Here is an 18,721-nt window from a genome sequence, read left to right as displayed (position 1 = left end):
CTGAACAAGAAGACGATATCTATATAAATATTATCATGCCTGAACAAGAAGACGATATCTATATAAATATTATCAAGCCTGAACAAGAAGACGATATCTATATAAATATTATCATGCCTGGACAAGAAGACGATATCTATATATAAATACTATCATGTCTGAACAAGAAGACGATTTCTATATAAATATTATCATGCCTGGACAAGAAGACGATATCTATATATAAATATTATCATGTCTGAACAAGAAGACGATTTCTATATAAATATTATCATGCCTGAACAAGAAGACGATATCTATATATAAATATTATCATGTCTGAACAAGAAGACGATATCTATATAAATATTATCATGCCTTAACAAGAATACGATATCTATATAAATATTATCATGCCTGAACAAGAAGACGATATCTATATATAAATTGATTTGTTTTTCTGTTGTTTATTGCATAAAATAAACTTCATAACTGTTAAAGCGAATAGTCACACAGGATCCAAGGAAAGGTTTACTGTTGGTCGAAATAAAAATTTTTGCTTAGAACTAAATATTGAAGAGCCACCGATCCAAACAGAAAAATCTGCAATTGAAGAAAAAATAGCGGCTTCAAAAATCACATGTTAGAAGCTAAAACTGTTAATAAAACAGGGGCACAAAGGCCGAAACGTTCTTAAATTAAAGATTTTTTATTCAAATGATCTATAATGTCAATTTTTGAAATTAAAAAATTTCTCAAAAATTAAGCAAAAAGAATAAAATTGATAAGCAGAGCGGTGGTAAAATTCATTCACTCAACTTAGATCAAAATTTTTCCAGTTAAATTTTTAAGTTGCAAGATGTCAGAAATTTTTAATGGATCATTACTAATTTCAAATGGTGATTATACCATACAAGGATAACTTTAGCTGAGGGATCAAGATCCTCAAATTTAAAAGTGCCACATTGGAAATAGAAATCAACAATTTCAAATTAACTATAAACTGGTATACTATGATTACCTATGAATGCTGATATAAAGCACCCTGGGATCGTTGTAGAATATTTTCTGAACCCCGTTTCCATGATGGATTGCCCAGTCAATAATCAGAATTCTCCTGGTACTAGTGTGCTCCAGCAGCTGTTTAGCAGCAATGGCGATGGTATTAAAGTAACAGAATCCCATTGCTTCTTCAGCTTCAGCATGATGCCCTTGTAGAAGAAGAATATTATATGAGCTACCCTATCAACCAAATCACGTAAGTTCGTAAATGGTAAAATAGTTTATATCAAAGGATCAAGAAGAAAAACTAAACCCAATTAACTAAATTATGTATTTTCATCAATGGTCACGCACCTCTACCCCCTTTAGTAAAAGTTAAATCAACCTATATGAAGCATAAAGTCTGACCGGGTCAACCTTGTTGCACCGGCTAGTCCTGTCCATAGAGCTAGGAACAGTACAAACTTGGACCGGAAAGGTTGACCCGGCTCGGAAATTCATATGTACTACGGCTGCCCCGTATGGTTTGTATAAGAAAAAATGAATAGTTTACGTCTGATAATTATAAAGAAAAACAAACAATTTTAACCGAATCATGCAGTTTGACAAAAAAAAAATATTATCCCTGTATGAACATAGTTACGTAATTTCACCCATGTTATGATTAAAGACCCTATTATTAAACGGAATTAAGTAGTTGCACTATAACGGCATGTAAATAGAAATTAGATTTAAAAAGGCTATTTAAAAATGTAAAATAAAAGCCCTATTAAGCATATTATGTATGTATTTTCACAAAAAAATAGTTCATAACAGACATTCAATTATAAAAACAAAACCATTTCAACCATATTAAGCTCAATATCTACCTGGAGGTCTGACCACAGCAAACCATTTCAACCATATTAAGCTCAATATCTACCCGGAGGTCTGACCACAGCAAACCATTTCAACCATATTAAGCTCAATATCTACCTGGAGGTCTGACCACAGCAAAACCGTTTTTGATCTCTCCTCTGGCAATCTTTAATGCCAATTCCACTGTTGAACCAACAGCAAACCTAAAACAATCAAGAGTATTATTAATTTGTATTTGTTTCTGTGCACTACAATATTTACATTTCTCTGTTCAAGGCTGGGGTTGTTCAAATATTGTTTCTTAAACTGCATTATGCTTTGTGTTGAAAAAATTATAAGAATTAGTGTTTATAATATTTGCCCAAGAAAGAAATGGTAAATTGGATCTTTTTACGACATTCAAATTGTATATTTTTAAATATTTTATTAACTTTACAAATTATGTTAAGAATATTTGTTTTGAAAAAGTTATTTGCATCAATGTAGATATACAATTATATCTAAAACTCTTCTGTAATGGCCCTGTAGCTAGAACATAAGTAATAAGTATTTAAGAACACATGATGTCATTAAAATATGATAATTTTCGATTTTCTTGAGCTGTTGGTATAGAGCTAGTTCTACCTGGCAGCTGTTGCAGTATAGAGCTGGTTCTACCTGGCAGCTGTTGCAGTATAGAGCTGGTTCTACCTGGCAGCTGTTGCAGTATATACAGCTGGTTCTACCTGGCAGCTGTTGTAGTATAGAGCTGGTTCTACCTGGCAGCTGTTGCAGTATAGAGTTGATTCTACCTGGCAGCTGTTGCAGTATAAAGCTGGTTCTACCTGGCAGCTGTTGCAGTATAGAGCTGGTTCTACCTGTCAGCTGTTGCACTATAGAGTTGGTTCTACCTGGCAGCTGTTGCAGTATAGAGGTGTTCTACCTGGCAGCTGTTGCAGTGTAGAGCTGGTTCCAATATGTGTCTGAATCTACCCCAAGACCTCCACAAGGAAGAACTGTAAACTTACTGAGGGCCCCAGTGTCATCTCCTTCCTAAAAACAAACATTTTTATGTGTGATTTCTAAAAATCATTATTTTTATTTTTAATCATAAAACAGCTTCCAAACAAAATATCAGTAAATATTTCTGTGAATAAAATAAGTATTTCAGTTAATATACCTGATTTAGTCCTACATTGGTCCCAGTCCCAAATAGTAGAGTATGGGCCTCGGTGTGACAAGACTGAATTTGTTCCAGGGTTCCCATCTCAGAAACCTGAACAATCTCTTTGTATCGAATAGAAACAAATCCTAAGTCGGCAAAATTATGAATGAACTATTATTCTCTCCCACAAGAATTTACTAATTTTTAGGAAGTAATTGTATTGATTCCAATTCTGGAAAGCTATTATAACCCGACCGTAAACTAAATCAAAAAAAATGTATTTTTAGAAATTGTAGTATCCTCAGTTATAAGTTTTAATTCAGAACAAAAGTAATTTTCAGAGTAGCATTCATAAAAAAAGTTGGGATTAAAATATAACCCCACCTTGAAGATTTGTATCTTATTTTCCCCTTATAGGATTTAAACTATTTTTAGAAAACCAATCTTTTTCTAAATTATAAAGGTAAGAAGTAAAAACATGTCTTCAACTTAAGAATATTTTCTTGAAAGAATTCGTATTATCCTGAAATTACAAAGACAGTCTCTTTAAGGAAGAACAATTTTCCATTTAAACCTTTTGAAAAATCAGCATTCGGACCAAACGTGTCGACCTCTCAGGGCAAAACTTATGTTTGGGGAAAGCGTTATACTTCAGAGGCTTAGAAGCTTGAATATAGAGTGAAACCTTTAAATTTTCATTAAATTTATTTCCGCGGATTTCAGAGAAACCCACCAAAAATAAAATTAAGAAATGATTTGAGAACTAGAATAATTCAAATATTTTGCCCTTTGGTTTATTTACTGTGCACAGTTTTAACACCACAGTGCGTGATTCAAACGGCAGAAAGAAAACAAGAGTTAAAAATCGGTTTTTTCGGAACTTTAGATATTTTTTATTTTTCTAAAAGTTGTAAAACCTGTTCACAGTTTGCCAGTATACCCGTGTCTACCAGTCTTGTGAGAATATACTGCAATCTGTAACAAAATAAAATTCATTAGCAAAAAAAGATGGAAATGATTTTTTCTATAATATAAACTCTCGTCAAAAAATTTAAATGTTTTTTATTCTAAAATTGTTCTCGAAGAGCCTTTTTAGTCATATGTATATATCAGTTATAGCAAAAACAAACAAAAAAACAAAAAAAATGAATGAAGACGAAAATAAGTATAACTTTCATTATTATTTATAGTTTAATTCAATCTCATTTTTAAATTGACAGTAATTTTATCCTCTTAAGAATAATTACATTCAAAATNTGACCTCACTAAGTACAAGGGGAGATATACCGGATGGTCCCATGAACCCCTTGAAGTACGGTTTCTTGATGTACACTGGTACGACTCTCTCGGGACTGGCCTAGAATCATTTATTTCAGATAAAGAACCTGAAGAATCCCTAGAATTGTCTGTATATCAAATGACCAGTATACTGCACTCTTATTGGTGGGAGTTCTTGTGACGTAATACGGACTTATAGTATCTATTTATGAGTCTACCAGCTGAAGGGGGGCGGGAAATAATAAATTTCGGCCAGGATTTTTTATTTTTTCAACCAAAGCGAAGCCAGAAGTGTTTAACCACCATTAACTAGTTTACTAAACATAGAAGATGTTTAACAAAGACTGAAAGGAAGAAATCTAGAATAAGAATTATTAAATCGAAAAGAACAAAAAAAATACCTGCAATTCCTCCATACTTGATTCACGGGGTGTTCTAAAATAAAATAAAGAATTCTTCAACAGTTTTGTTTCTCGTCCGAGATATGCTTATTGATTAAAAATTATTTTAAAACTTTGAATATAAAGAAAAGACGGCCTTTTGAGACAACTTTATTTGACCAACATGAACGTATTTTGCGTATAAAAGCTGATGTCATTTTTAACATTAACAATGAGAAAGTCAGTGCATCCATTTTTGGCTATAAAACCTGTTATTAAGAAAAAACTTTTATTAATTAAGTTCACTAGTATTATAAAGTATAAGTTTTCCGTTCTAAATATTTTTGGTTTTCTTCATTTAATAAAGTATTCCAATGGTTTGGCAAAGAAAAAAACTACAGGGTGTCCCACGAAACATGACAGTTGGTAAATAGTTTAGAATTTCTTTCTCTATAATTTGTTAAGTTGTTTAATACCAAAGACAATAATAAAAATATTATATAGGAGTAATATTACAGTAAAATTAACTTCAAAATAAAATATATTTCAGCAAAAATTTTTTAAACGAAATAAACTGCAAACAGCCTTTAATATCTAATACAGTGTATAGAAGACGACATTCAAAACTATTTACCAACTGTCATGTTTCGTTGAAAGAATAAGGAGTCGATAAATTTCTAAATGTGGTCTCTAAACTCAAGTCTTATCTTTTTCCACTAAACCCAAACCCTGATGCCTGAATAATCGCTTATATCCAACAAAAAATCGCTTTCATTCACCAAAAAATAGAATTTTTGTCGCTCATTTGGCAGCCATCCAGTAGCAATCTTTTGCAACCAAATTAAGATTTTTTAGTTTCGTTATTTAGAGGTAACATTATATATGACTCACCCATTTGTTAGATCTGCAGGGGTAGACACTCCCCCATCCTCCTCCATCACCTCCTCTAGGGGTCTAAACATAACATTATAAAAGGGACTGTACTCTTCATTTCAGTTGACACTGTATTTATAGAGTCCGATTCTTTACGGTAAAGTTTAACCATAATTGAGTTGTTCCACTAGTTTATTATGTTTGACTACGCTTAATACAGTGGTAAACAGAAAACTAAGGAATGAGATTGGACACTTAAAAGTAGACCCAGTCTTTGAAAAAATTGAAGTAACTTTTCGGATCTGTGTGAGCTGCTGAAAAATAGTTAAAATCGTAATTTACGACGAAGGGCGGGAAATGAGTCGGACAAAGTATGCCCCCCCCCCCCCCTGTGCAAGGCTGGGTTCCCAATCTAGTTATTCGATATAATCTTTATTATAAACCTTTCCATATAAAAATAAGTATATATTGGAAATAACATGTTTTTCAACATGTCTTGAAGGAAAATATTTTTAACATTTTATACTAGACAGTAGACAGTAGACAGTATACAGTAGACAGTAGACAGACAGAAGAAAACTAGAAACCAAGTAAGAAACCAAGAATGTTCAATTGGATGTTGCAGTCTGAGCGTTATGAATTTCTTTTTTAATTACTCACTTGTTGAACGAATTTCTTGATGTTCTTTCCCTTTCTATCTTATTCTATAAAATCAGATAATTCAGATAAAAAAATGATTTTTTTTTATAATTTAAAAACAAAAATGATGCTAAATAAGACTGATACTTAAAAGAGATCAGGATATTTTCTTCAAGATTAGACGCGAGATGAGGGAAAGGGGCGACCAAGGGCAAAAGAGGGGACCGCAGGCAAAAAGGGAGTGGGGAAGCACAGGCAAAGGGTGGGGGGTAATTCACATTCAAAACAATGAGAATAAGAAAAAAATCAAATATAAATTTCGAAATAAAAAAGAATCTGGCCGTCATTAAACTTTTGCTGCTAAAACAGCAATTTCGTGTTGAATAAAAGCAATTTTTTAATTTCTAATTTTAAGTCTAAAGTGTTGATTCGAAAATTGAATCTATGGTGCACTCAACTTAGAATCTCAAAACCAAGCTAAGAACATTTCCGTGGTTCTCCCGAGTTCCCCAATCAACATTTAGGCAAAATTGTCAAGGTTTCGTGAGTTATGATCGGACAGAGATTATAACTTTATTAATATATCGTAGATATCTGAATTAGGTGTTTTCCTGTTGGTAGTAATACTGATTATCGTCCATCGATCGTTTCTCAGCCAACGATTTCTCGATAAGATGTTTTCTGAAAATAGAAATAATAATAGTCGAATTTAGGTCAGAATCAAAATCAAGATCAAGATGATCAAGATCAAGATCAAGATCAAGATCAAGATCAAGATCAATATTGAGGTCAAGGTCAAGCTTGAGAAGAATAATACCTAAGAGGTAAGATGGCGGATGAATGAGATCTTCCAAAATGGCGCTGGTTAGGTCTGAAAACACAAAATAATTTAAAAATACAAAATTTGTAAAAGTCCAAAATTAGCTTTCTACTTAATTTAGATATAGTATACAGTGGAATGAGATAGAACCAATTGGAAGTAGGTAGAAAAGGTTGGGAATTGGAAAGGATATCAACTAAAGAGGAAGTTGGGATTGGGATGGAAATCAGCTGTTGAGAAATTTGGGATTGGAAGATTTGGGATTAGGAATCAATGAAGCTAGGATGAAAGTCCAAAGAGAACATGACTTAGAATGTGTCTTTTAAAGGATTTAGCCTAAAAAAACGTGACTTAGACATATTATTGACCTTGAATGGTGACCTGTGGAATAGGAAGACGACGCTGCTACATGGTTTTGACAGAAATTTTCTCTTTGTCAAAAACCTTCAAGCTTTTTAGAATTATATTTTACATTCATAAATAAAAATACAGAAAATATATACACAAAAAACGATCAAAAAGCTAGCAATGGTTTCTGGATCTTTTTTCCATTTTTTAAAGCATAAAATATTGCAAAATTTTGTAAAAGCAAACCAAACGATTAACAACGATGGTTACTTTTTAGCTCTGCTATGATGAAGTTAAGTATAAAATGATCATGAATGATAAAGTTCACATAATATTTAAAAAAAACGAAATATTGAAAGCATACCTCTGTGGGAGTCCCCGGATAGTGAAATATTGAAAGCATACCTCTGTGGGAGTCCCCGGATCATGAAATATTGAAAGCATACCTCTGTGGGAGTCCCCGGATCATGAAATATTTAAAGCATACCTCTATGGGAGTCCCCGGATCATGAAATATTGAAAGCATACCTCTGTGGGAGTCCCCGGATCATGAAATATTGAAAGCATACCTCTGTGGGAGTCCCCGGATCATGAAATATTGAAAGCATACCTCTGTGGGAGTCCCCGGATCATGAAATATTGAAAGCATACCTCTGTGGGAGTCCCCGGATCGGTGGTGAGCGGCGGGAACGTTCCAAGCTGGAGGGAATGTTGGGCAAGGATCTGAAATCAGTTATTTTTTCAATTTGCTTTCATTTTTTAAAAAAATTTTTTTTTAAAATTATTTTCGCTATTTTCATGTATTATATGTATTCTGACAAATCTCTGTTTAAGAAATGAACAGATATCGAAGAACTCAAATATCGCTGGATTTGAGCCTTGAGTATAAATTTCTACTGTAACTCTATGTATTTATCCCTTTACAACTTGCTTTTCATTTACCCCCACCCCCTGAGGAGATGAGGGGGAGGAGGAGTCCGGAGAAGAAGATTGAACAGGCTTGCACTAAAATACATTCTTCGTCGTAATTTCATTATAAAAGTCGTCTTTGCTGTATTGACATAAACGCCGACCCCCCGTCCAAAATTATGTATTTATAAAAATCCATCACACTATTCGATAATATTACATTTTAAAGCATCAGAATATATTTGTAAATATTTATATATTTAAGAAAAGATATCTTCATGACATTATTTGAGTTTTTATTGCATAAACATTATATTTCATGCACTGCAATCTTTAGGGTATATATATATACATATACCCTAAAGATATAAATAAAAATATATACATATGCATGTTTGTACATTGTACATGTATGTATGGATGTTATCAATGTATATAGTGACTATATCACTTCCCCCCCCCCCTTCAAAAAAATATTAAGGAATGTTAATCCATTTTTGAAATAAGAAGAGTAAGGGGGGGGTAAACTGCTATTTTCATCATCATTTTGTTTATTAGAATCTCTAGTTCTTATTACTTGATTTATTCACCATTCAAATATTTCTAAGAAAACAATTATTATTAACAAGCTCTCAAATAAAGTGCGTATTTCAAGTGTTTAACCATTCATTCATTTTTTATGATTCGGACATATTTTGTGAGTTGTACATTTGTTGTGAGTCATGCATTTTTTAGGAGCCGTACATCTATTTTGAGATGTACATATATTGTGAGTCGTACCGACGTACATACATTGTGAGTCGTACATACATCGTGAGTTGTACACACATTGTTTTTCATACATACATATATCGTGAGTCGTACATACATCATGAGTTGTACATACATTTGATTCATACATACATTTATTGTGAGTCGTACATACATTGTGTGTCGTACATATATTGTTAGTCGCTATACATACATTTATTTTGAGTCGCACATATATTGTGAGTCGTACATACATTGTGAGTCGTACATACATAGTGAGTCACACGTATATGAAGAGTCATATATATATTGTGAGTTATACATACATTGTGAGTCATACATATATTGCGAGTCATACATTGATTGTGAGAGTAGTAAATATATTGTGAGTTGTACATAGATTGTGATTTGTGAGCTGTTCATATATTGTGAGGATTGTAAGTCTTAGATTCAATAAGAACCAGAAAACTATGGATTAGGAAGATTAGATTAAAGTAATAATTAATTTTATTTGATGTGTTATAAAAAAACTAGGTTTGGCAGTAGATTAAATATTAACTTATTTAGTGAAATGAGTCTGTTGTAGTTTCTCATGTTCATAGGACTATTTAATGTCATGAAATGTGTCTGTTGTAGTGTCTCATGTTCATCGGACTATTTAATGTCATGAAATGAGTCTGTTGTAGTGTATCATGTTCATAGGAATATTTAGTGTCATGAAATGGGTCTGTTGTAGTGTCTCATGTTCATCGGACTATTTAATGTCATAAAATGTGTTTGTTGTAGTTTCTCATGTTCATCGGACTATTTAATGTCATGAAATGAGTCTGTTGTAATTTCTCATGTTCATCGGACTATTTAATGTCATAAAATGTGTTTGTTGTAGTGTCTCATGTTCATCGGACTATTTAATGTCATGAAATGAGTCTGTTGTAGTTTCTCATGTTCATCGGACTATTTAATGTCATGAAATGAATCTGTTGTAGTTTCTCATTTAATCGGACTATTTAATGTCATGATATGTGTTTGTTGTAGTTTCTCATGTTCATCGGACTATTTAATGTCATGAAATGTGTTGTAGTTTCTCATGTTCATCGGACTATTTAATGTCATGAAATGAATCTGTTGTAGTTTCTCATTTAATCGGACTATTTAATGTCATGATATGTGTTTGTTGTAGTTTCTCATGTTCATCGGACTATTTAATGTCATGAAATGAGTCTATTGTAGTGTCTCATGTTCATCGGACTATTTAATGTCATGAAATGAGTCTGTTGTAGTTTCTCATGTTCATCGGACTATTTAATGTCATGAAATGTGTCTGTTGTAGTTTCTCATGTTCATCGGACTATTTAATGTCATGAAATGAGTCTGTTGTAGTTTCTCATGTTCATCGGACTCTTTAATGTCATGAAATGTGTCTGTTGTAGTTTCTCATGTTCATCGGACTATTTAATGTCATGAAATGAGTCTATTGTAGTGTCTCATGTTCATCGGACTTTTTAATGTCATGAAATGAGTCTTGAAGTTATCTCACTGTACTAACTGTACATTGTTCGTTGTACAGTAATATCCTGATACTAAATCTACTAAGCTATAGTATTCTTTATCATGCAATTCTACATCAAGTTGGAGTATTTTTCTTTTTAAAAACAGTATGCACGAAAATCTGACGTGAAAATAATTTAAAACTATTTTTGGATTCTTAATTTCCATTTCCTGACAAGAAATGCATATTGCAAGGTTTGCCCTTTCTTAATTACAACTTCAAAGAAATTGCAGAATAGAATTTGTTTTTTTTAACTTAAGATTATATAAACTTTGACTTTGTTTGTATTTAAATATTTTAATCGTAAAAAAATCTTAAAAATGGGTATTTTTGTTTTTGTTAAATTAAAGTAAATGGTTGATAATTAATTAGTTTTGTTCATTAAGTTTTTTTGTACTTGCAAAACTTGTAATTGAGATGAGCCTGTAGAACTGTGGAATAGGAAGACGACAGTATAAGTGTACAGTGAACAGTGTACAATATACATTGTAAATTGTACAGTGAAAAGTGTGCAATGAACAGTGTACAGACTAGAACTAGATATAGCAGAAAGTGTACTATATATACCTGGAGAAGTTTATTAGGTTTGGTTTAACTAGAACTAGATATACTAGAAAGTGTAATATATATACCTGGAAAAGTATATTAGGGTTGGTTTGACGAGAACTAGATATAGGAAAAAGTGTACTTAATATAACTGGAGAAGTAGAATAGGGTTGGTTTGACGAGAACTAGATATAGGAAAAAGTGTACTTTATATAACTGGAGAAGTAGAATAGGGTTGGTTAGACTAGAAATAGATATAGGAAAAAGTGTACTTTATATAACTGGAGAAGTAGAATAGGGTTGGTTAGACTAGAAATAGATATAGGAAAAAGTGTACTATATATACCTGGAGAAGTAGGTTAGGGTTGGTACGACTAGAACTAGATATAGGAGAAAGTGTACTATATATACCTGGAGAAGTAGGTTAGGGTTAGTTAGACTAGAACAAGATATAGGAGAAGGTGTACTATCCTCACTTCCTCCAGCACATTCTGGTACTAAACAGCAAACAGTTAATTTTATACTATTGCACAAAGATGACTTCAGAAGTTCAGCACGATTTACAGAAATCTGCACTATTTATGTTAGAATGAATGGTTTCCTCCAGTTGTAAATTTTTTGGGCTTCTCGGAAAAACCTTTGATATTCTAAACAGTTTTCAAACAGAATTCCATTGCGTATAATTCAGCACAACTGAATTTAAATTGCGCTGAATTTTCGGCGTTGTGCATAATTACAAGGATCACAAATTCAAACAAGTAAAATACACTTATGTCGGAAACCCTAATATTATACCTTTATTGAAGGTAGAACCCCAAATTTAATTCGAAGATTTTTGAATTGAAAGAGTTGCAGGTTGTCGCTAAACTCTCCCTTTGTGGGTAAATAACCCTAAAGGGTGTTTGCGTATTTTTACGTAAAAACCCTAGAATCACATAACAATTACGTTAAACTTACGTAAATTGGTTGGTCAGGTAAAGGTTTGCATTACCTAGTCTCAGCTGGTGATTGAATGTCCTGGAGTAAGGACCTGAGGACCTATCTCCTCTCTTGTTCTTGATCTTCAAAAGGTTGGATTCAGACTGAACCTTTCTCAGGATAGCAGTTTGTAGTGGAGTACTCCCTCCAGATACAGGGGGTATACCTAGACAAATAGTGGAGTATTCCTCCCAGATACAGGGGGTATACCTAGACAAATAGTGGAGTATTCCTCCCAGATACAGTGGTAATACCTTGATAAATAGTGGAGTATTCCTCCCGGATACAGGGGTAATACCTTGATAAATAGTGGAGTATTCCTCCCAGATACAGGGGTAATACCTTGACAAATAGTGGAGTATTCCTCCCAGATACAGGGGTAATACCTTGACAAATAGTACTCAATCGATCCATTGAAAGAAGTTTTTCTAAATATTCCCTCTCAGTTTACGGAATTTAACCTTTTTTATTCATTTTATCTTTTCTGTACAATTTAAACTCTCTTTAAATAATTAAAATTATAAAATGTTTGTTTCTCAAAATATTTGCTTTAAAGTTTTATCTAAATCATCTCGTCGAATTCCAGAAAAAGTGGCGCTTGATTTTAACAGTTAGAGCCGCAACCTAAATTGCTTCGTAAGCACCCAGGACAAGGGACGAATCGAATTTTTTAAGTCCTTAACCCTATCTCTGCTGGGGTACTTGTTGATTTTTAATCAAGAAAAACTAAAAATGTGCAAATTTCCTTTGACAGGTTGTTTGCAAAAAATTTGCGATTTTTTTTTCGCAAAACTTGTGCAATTTGTTTCCTTTTGTCAAAGGCTTTCCAAAAAGCTAAATTTTATCAAAATCTGACAAGTGAAAGTGGGTCAAAACAAAGATTTAGTTTGTTACAGGAAAATCGATACTAATATCGAGCTTTCAATTTTCATGAATTTCCGGAAAATTTAGCTACTGAACCAGACATAAAAAATTATTAATCTTAGTTAATTGACAACTTCAAAGCTTGAACATATGAACATATGAACACTTCAACACTTCAACACTTTAATACTTCAAGACCTCAAGACCTCAACACTTAAACACTAAAACACTTTAACACTTTCACACTTTAACACTTTAACACTTTAGCACTTTAACACTTTAACACTTTAAAACTTTAACACTTTAACACTTTAACACTTTAACACTTTAACACTTAAACACCTGAACACTTCAACATTTCAACACTGGAAAACTTCAAAACTGGAAAACTTCAACAACATGAATGAATACAAAAAACAGTTAAAAATCTAATTTTTTATTATTTCAGTCAAAAAATGTCTGCTATTACAAATATCAAAGGATGCAATTATGCATTTGAATCTTTCATATCACTCTTTAATGTACGTTTGGTTTGTTGTGGTTGGGTGTCTTGGTATGTATTATCCTTTAGTTTCCTAAACTTGACTAAGGCTAAAATTTCCTCTTTTTGAATTCCTTTGAGGAGAAAAAAATGGTGGCATTAATCTATGTTTCGTTACAACCCGAATACAGGAACAGTACATGAATATTTAAAAATATGTCTGCACTGCATAAACTGGTTTTAGGGCTCGGCCCGGATTAGACGGGATGATAAAATAAATTAATTTGAAAAGTGTACTCTGGTAAACTGGTTTAGGGCTGGGCCCGGATTAGACGGGATGATAAAATAAATTAGTTTGAAAAGTGTACTCTGCATAAACTGGTTTAGGGCTCGGCCCGGATTAGACGGGATGATAAAATAAATTAGTTTGAAAAGTGTACTCTTGTAAACACTTAATGCTTAAATACTGAATGATCCTTGTAAATTGTAAGATTTTGTTTAATATTTATATTGTAGACATAAATTGTACAAAAAATCAAATTTTAAGTTTCAGAAACTCAAGAGAAGGGAAAAAGTACAAAGAAAGAAAAACAAATTGTGTTTTATTAGGACATTTAAGTACATAGTACACGTTATGTTTTATTAGGACATTTAAGTACATAGTAAACGTTATGTTTTATTAGAACATTTAAGTACATAGTACACGTTATGTTTTATTAGAACATTTAAGTACATAGTACACGTTATGTTTTATTAGAACATTTAAGTACATAGTGCACGTTATTTTTATTAGGACATTTAAGTACATTGTACAAGTTATGTTTTATTCGGACATTAAGTACATGGTACAAGTTAGGTTTTATTAGGACATTTAAGTACATAGTGCACGTTATTTTTTATGAGGACATTTAGGTACATATTACACGTTATGTTTTAATAGGACATTAAAGTACAGAGTACAAGTTATGTTTTATTAGGACATTTAAGTACATAGTGCAAGTTATGTTTTATTAGGACATTTAAGTACATGGTACAAGTTATGTTTTATTAGGACATTTAAGTGCATAGTACAAGTTATGTTTTATTAGGACATTTAAGTACATTGTACAAGTTATGTTTTATTAGGACATTTAAGTACAAAGTGCAAGTTATGTTTTATTATCTCTGACCAAAAGTATTAAATAACAAATGCCAAAAATCTTAATTAATTAGGTAAAAATGGACACAAAAGTTCAGGCTCATTGAAATTTAACTCTTGTATTGTAGATATTAAGAAATCAATGCTTGATGCCGATCTGTTGCTGATCTGCAGATTAATCTAATCTTTATTCGATATCCCGCATGGTAATCGTACCCTGGATTGAAGAGATTTATTCTCACATTTAAAGTGCAAACAGTGGATATCGAGATCAAGTGATTAATATTATCAGAATCTAACACAAAATTTCTCTGTTCTTGACCCCTTATTTACCGTGAGCGGCCAGCCATGTAATTATATAATATATAACATATGAGACAATTATGCAGCTTTCAAACAATTGTATTTTCAAGCCGCGCCCCCGATTGCTGACTATACCCGTCTACATATAAATATTTTCTATTGTTAAGCATCCTAACATATAATTAGATACTCTTTATCCCGATTGTTCGATCTCGATATCAACTGCGGGCAATTTTAATTTGAGAATCAATGCTTAATCTTTTCTTTTTAGTTATTCCTTGAGAGCTGGGAATTTTAGAATGGGATACCTTTAATCCTGACTCCTTAATCCGAATATCCAATGTGGACACTTTTAATTTCTTGCTTAATCCACTCTTTTTTGGATATAGTACAGAGAATCAAAAACCGGTTTTTAAAATAAGAGAGTCCCTTCCGTTTTTTGAATATTAATCCTAGATGGCGCGCAAATTCAAATTTCCCGGCTTCGGATACGTAGCTCTGATTGGTTGAATTTTATACATTTTTCAGGATACAAGTACAAGATTAAGTTAGTCTCGAGATTAAGAAAAAGAGAGGATTGCATTGATCTCGATATTTCCAGCTCTGGCTATAGATTATACCATGCGGGCTATTGAATAAAGATTAGATTAATCTGCAGATTAATAAAAGATCAAGATCAAGCAATTAATCCCGATTTGCATACTACAAAAGTTTCCATTTCATTTTAATAAAAAAAAAATTTTACCTATTTTTAGATTTCCCATCGATGCTGCGGCATCTTTCCGTTTCCGCTGGAGGATAACTTCCTGAAGTCGTCTTTTCACCTAAACAAAGGGATTTAGAATTTATTGTTATTGAAATTATTGCAACAAACTTTGATTTTCTAATCCCTTTATCTTTGCAACTCACTGACCTTAGATATTTCAAACTATGAATTCTGTTAGATCAGATATAGGAATTAGAAAAATTGAGTTTGTGGCGATATTTTCCACAGCAAGTTCTATTGTGTACAAGTACTGTACACGACCAATCAGGAGACATCTGTATTCAGGGATATTTAAGGATCCTTTGAATAGGAAATGCAAAATCTTTAAAAATAGACAATATTCATTAAAGTTTGGTTTGTGTTTAAAATTGGAGTATTTCTTTAAAAGTTAAACTTAACCCCAGAATGCAACAAGTAGCCCTGAGATGTCAGTCAAAAAACATTACATGGAACTGTAGCATGGCGTGCCGGGACACTATAAGGCCTGCTCAGCCTATCCAGGTAGAGTGTATGAGCAGTCTGTGTAGTCTGTGATTCACTCTTTTGTGAATAACCTTACGTTCTGTGTGTAACGTCAGCAGAAATTTTATCCTAATTTTGAAAAGGATAATTGTTAAAATATTTTAAAGTTAAATGTTGATGACATCACATCGAAGAAATTGATATTGTAAGTTTCTGCACTTTTAAAAGTTCTTTCTTTTAGTTCATAATTACTTTATTATGGGTCATAGTTCCTGACTAATTTGTGGAAACACTGTCAGTGTCATGGCATGAATCAAAGTAAATGAAAAAAAATGATAAGTGCCTGGTGCAATTCTTAAAATATTTAAAACAACGTAGTAATTTTTAGAATTTTGAAAATATTTATTGAAAACAAATATTTATTTTTGGCACAAAATCAAGCTTTTTACCAGAAAATTTTAACAATTGAAAATAAAAGTGAATGAAACAAACGTTTATGATTAGTAAGAAGGGGCTTAAGTTGAAAATAAGTGGTTCAACTTAGTCTTTACTTAACTATTCTTCTCAATTCATTAAATTTGATCTCAACTTCATATTTTCAATTGCGGTCAATTTGATTTGAAAATGAAAATATACAGTTTAAATAAACAAAAACAACGACACACTTGTAATGTAACCTCAATCTGATCAAAAATGTATTCATTGTTTCCAAAGCAAAAGACGTTTTTTATTCCATGTGAATTGTAAATTTTGAATGAATCTCAAACGCGCCTTTTGGAGTTCTTTTCCACAGAGCATTTTAATATTTATTTATCTATATAAAAAAGCTTTGACTTTACCTCTGGACTGGCGACTGCAGATTGACAAGTTTCATCTTTGAGCTTCAAACTTTCAATTCTATTCTTCTCTTTGTGCACCTCCTAAACGGTAGAAGACTATGTATAATATTACTGTTATTTTGGTTCAGAATATTTCCTCTTTATCAATATTGAGACAGTTTAGATTATATTTATATTTAGAGCAATACAGACACAATTTATTTCCAAACTCTTTTTAACACACAGATCTGTGACATGTAAATTACTCATTAAAATCAACAGTACGCCATTCTTTTCTCCTTTTCTTTTTCCTCCTATCGTCATTTTCTTTGCTTTAATTTTTTTGTAACTTTTTGTGTGTAGGGCTTATCATTTAAAACAGTCATTATCGGCTAGATAAGTCCTGACTTGTATGTAATAGCTTTTTTTTATTTTTTGTGTAGGGCCTATCATTTAGAACAGCTTTTAAAAAATATTTACCATTAGTCGAAATAAAAATATATCATTGATAACGCGTCGCACAGTGGGGTCAGTCAAAGTGAATTTTTTCCATAAACATCTTATTTATGTCAAATAAGGCTTGGCCGCTTCAGATTTTTTTTGAGAAAAGTCTGTTCAGTTAAGAATTTCGAAAGAAAACCCGCTTTTTCATTAAAAACTCTTAAAATAGGATTTTACAACACACTACTCTGGCGTAATCAAGGTCTTGGCGTACTACTGGCACCCCTAAATGGCTGTTATATATTTAAATTATTCTAAAACCTCTGTGCTTTCTAGTGCTTTTGTTATAAAATATATGTTTTTCTTCCGAAATAGCTCTCTGTTATGAAGACGACATCTAAATATATTGCAGGTTTACAGGATCCATTCCAGGATAAATATATGAACAGGAAAAGTAATTATAAATTGAAATCATAATAAACAAATGCTAGCTACAACTAATACAATGTTTGTTAACAAAAAGATATATTTATTTTGTCCATTATCACATCGAAACACAAGACAAATGTATTCTTAGAGGTGAATTGTGACAAAAACCAGTCATCCCCCCATGACCCCCAAAAATACCCCACCGTGCGTGTAGCGCGTCTCATAATTATAGTCATAATAAAAAATCGTTTCAGATTGAAAATTATTTCTTCAAAAGTATCCTTTGACTGCAACGTTTTACTCTGTTTTTAAAACGAACCAAGATCGTTCGGTTCGTTCACAAACATTAAACATTAACTAACGAATAAATAGATTTTTTATGACTCTTAAAATTTCCTTTTATTTGACAGCAAAATATTAGCTTAAAGATTCGAACCAAAAACTTTCGTTTCGTTAACGAACACATGAATGTTTTAAAACAAACATTTTGTTAACGAACACATGAATGTTTTATTAACGAGCACATGAATGTTTCAAAACAAATGTTTTCTAACCGAACACATAAATATTTAAATCAAATGTTTCGTTAACGAACACATGAATGTTTTAAAAGAAATGTTTCGTTAACTACAGGGATGTTTTAAAACAAAAGTTTTATTAACGAGCACATGAATGTTTAAAAACAAATGTTTTGTTAACGAACACATGAATGCTTTAAAACAAATGTTTTGTTAACGAGCACATGCATGCATTAAAACAAATGTTTTGTTAACGAGCACATGAATGTTTTAAAACAAATGCTTTGTTAACGAACATTGAATGTTATATAAGGAACAAAATATTACCTCTTCCCGTCTATCTGTCTGCTGAACCTGGAAAGCCTGAACCTGGCTGTCATGCTGTAACCTCATCAACAGTCTAAACACAGCTGTTACACTCTGTGTGTCTGTCTGTCTGTAATTGTCT

General features: G+C 32.2%; 2 protein-coding genes across 2 annotated transcripts in view; both read right to left on the bottom strand.

Moving 5' to 3' along the window:
* The window catches only part of LOC111702203 (histone deacetylase 4-like), a 15,102-nt gene extending 7,163 nt beyond the window's left edge, over positions 1-7,939 (bottom strand). Inside the window, exons 1-13 of the mRNA XM_023473816.1 lie at positions 7,686-7,939; positions 6,971-7,024; positions 6,765-6,834; positions 6,175-6,218; positions 5,533-5,595; positions 4,663-4,696; positions 4,245-4,340; positions 4,141-4,154; positions 3,901-3,958; positions 2,999-3,094; positions 2,762-2,871; positions 1,957-2,042; positions 1,000-1,190 (exon numbers count right to left, since the gene is read on the bottom strand). Coding sequence (XP_023329584.1) covers positions 1,000-1,190; positions 1,957-2,042; positions 2,762-2,871; positions 2,999-3,094; positions 3,901-3,958; positions 4,141-4,154; positions 4,245-4,340; positions 4,663-4,696; positions 5,533-5,595; positions 6,175-6,218; positions 6,765-6,834; positions 6,971-7,024; positions 7,686-7,765 — 996 coding nt within the window. The 5' untranslated portion in view covers positions 7,766-7,939. The remainder of the gene's footprint in view (positions 1-999; positions 1,191-1,956; positions 2,043-2,761; positions 2,872-2,998; positions 3,095-3,900; positions 3,959-4,140; positions 4,155-4,244; positions 4,341-4,662; positions 4,697-5,532; positions 5,596-6,174; positions 6,219-6,764; positions 6,835-6,970; positions 7,025-7,685) is intronic.
* LOC111702186 (uncharacterized) lies at positions 7,910-18,673 on the bottom strand (the record flags this gene model as incomplete). The annotated part of the gene is given in 7 exon segments (XM_023473796.1): positions 7,910-8,044; positions 8,264-8,326; positions 11,487-11,572; positions 12,067-12,219; positions 15,585-15,663; positions 16,907-16,987; positions 18,601-18,673. Coding segments are annotated over 7 exon segments (663 nt in total).
* Positions 18,674-18,721: the final 48 nt, after the last annotated feature.

Source organism: Eurytemora carolleeae, unplaced genomic scaffold (assembly GCF_000591075.1).
Source record: "Eurytemora carolleeae unplaced genomic scaffold, Eaff_2.0 scaffold141, whole genome shotgun sequence".
Classification (NCBI taxonomy): Eukaryota; Metazoa; Arthropoda; class Copepoda; order Calanoida; family Temoridae; genus Eurytemora; species Eurytemora carolleeae.
This window is presented reverse-complemented; position numbering and strand designations above follow the sequence as displayed.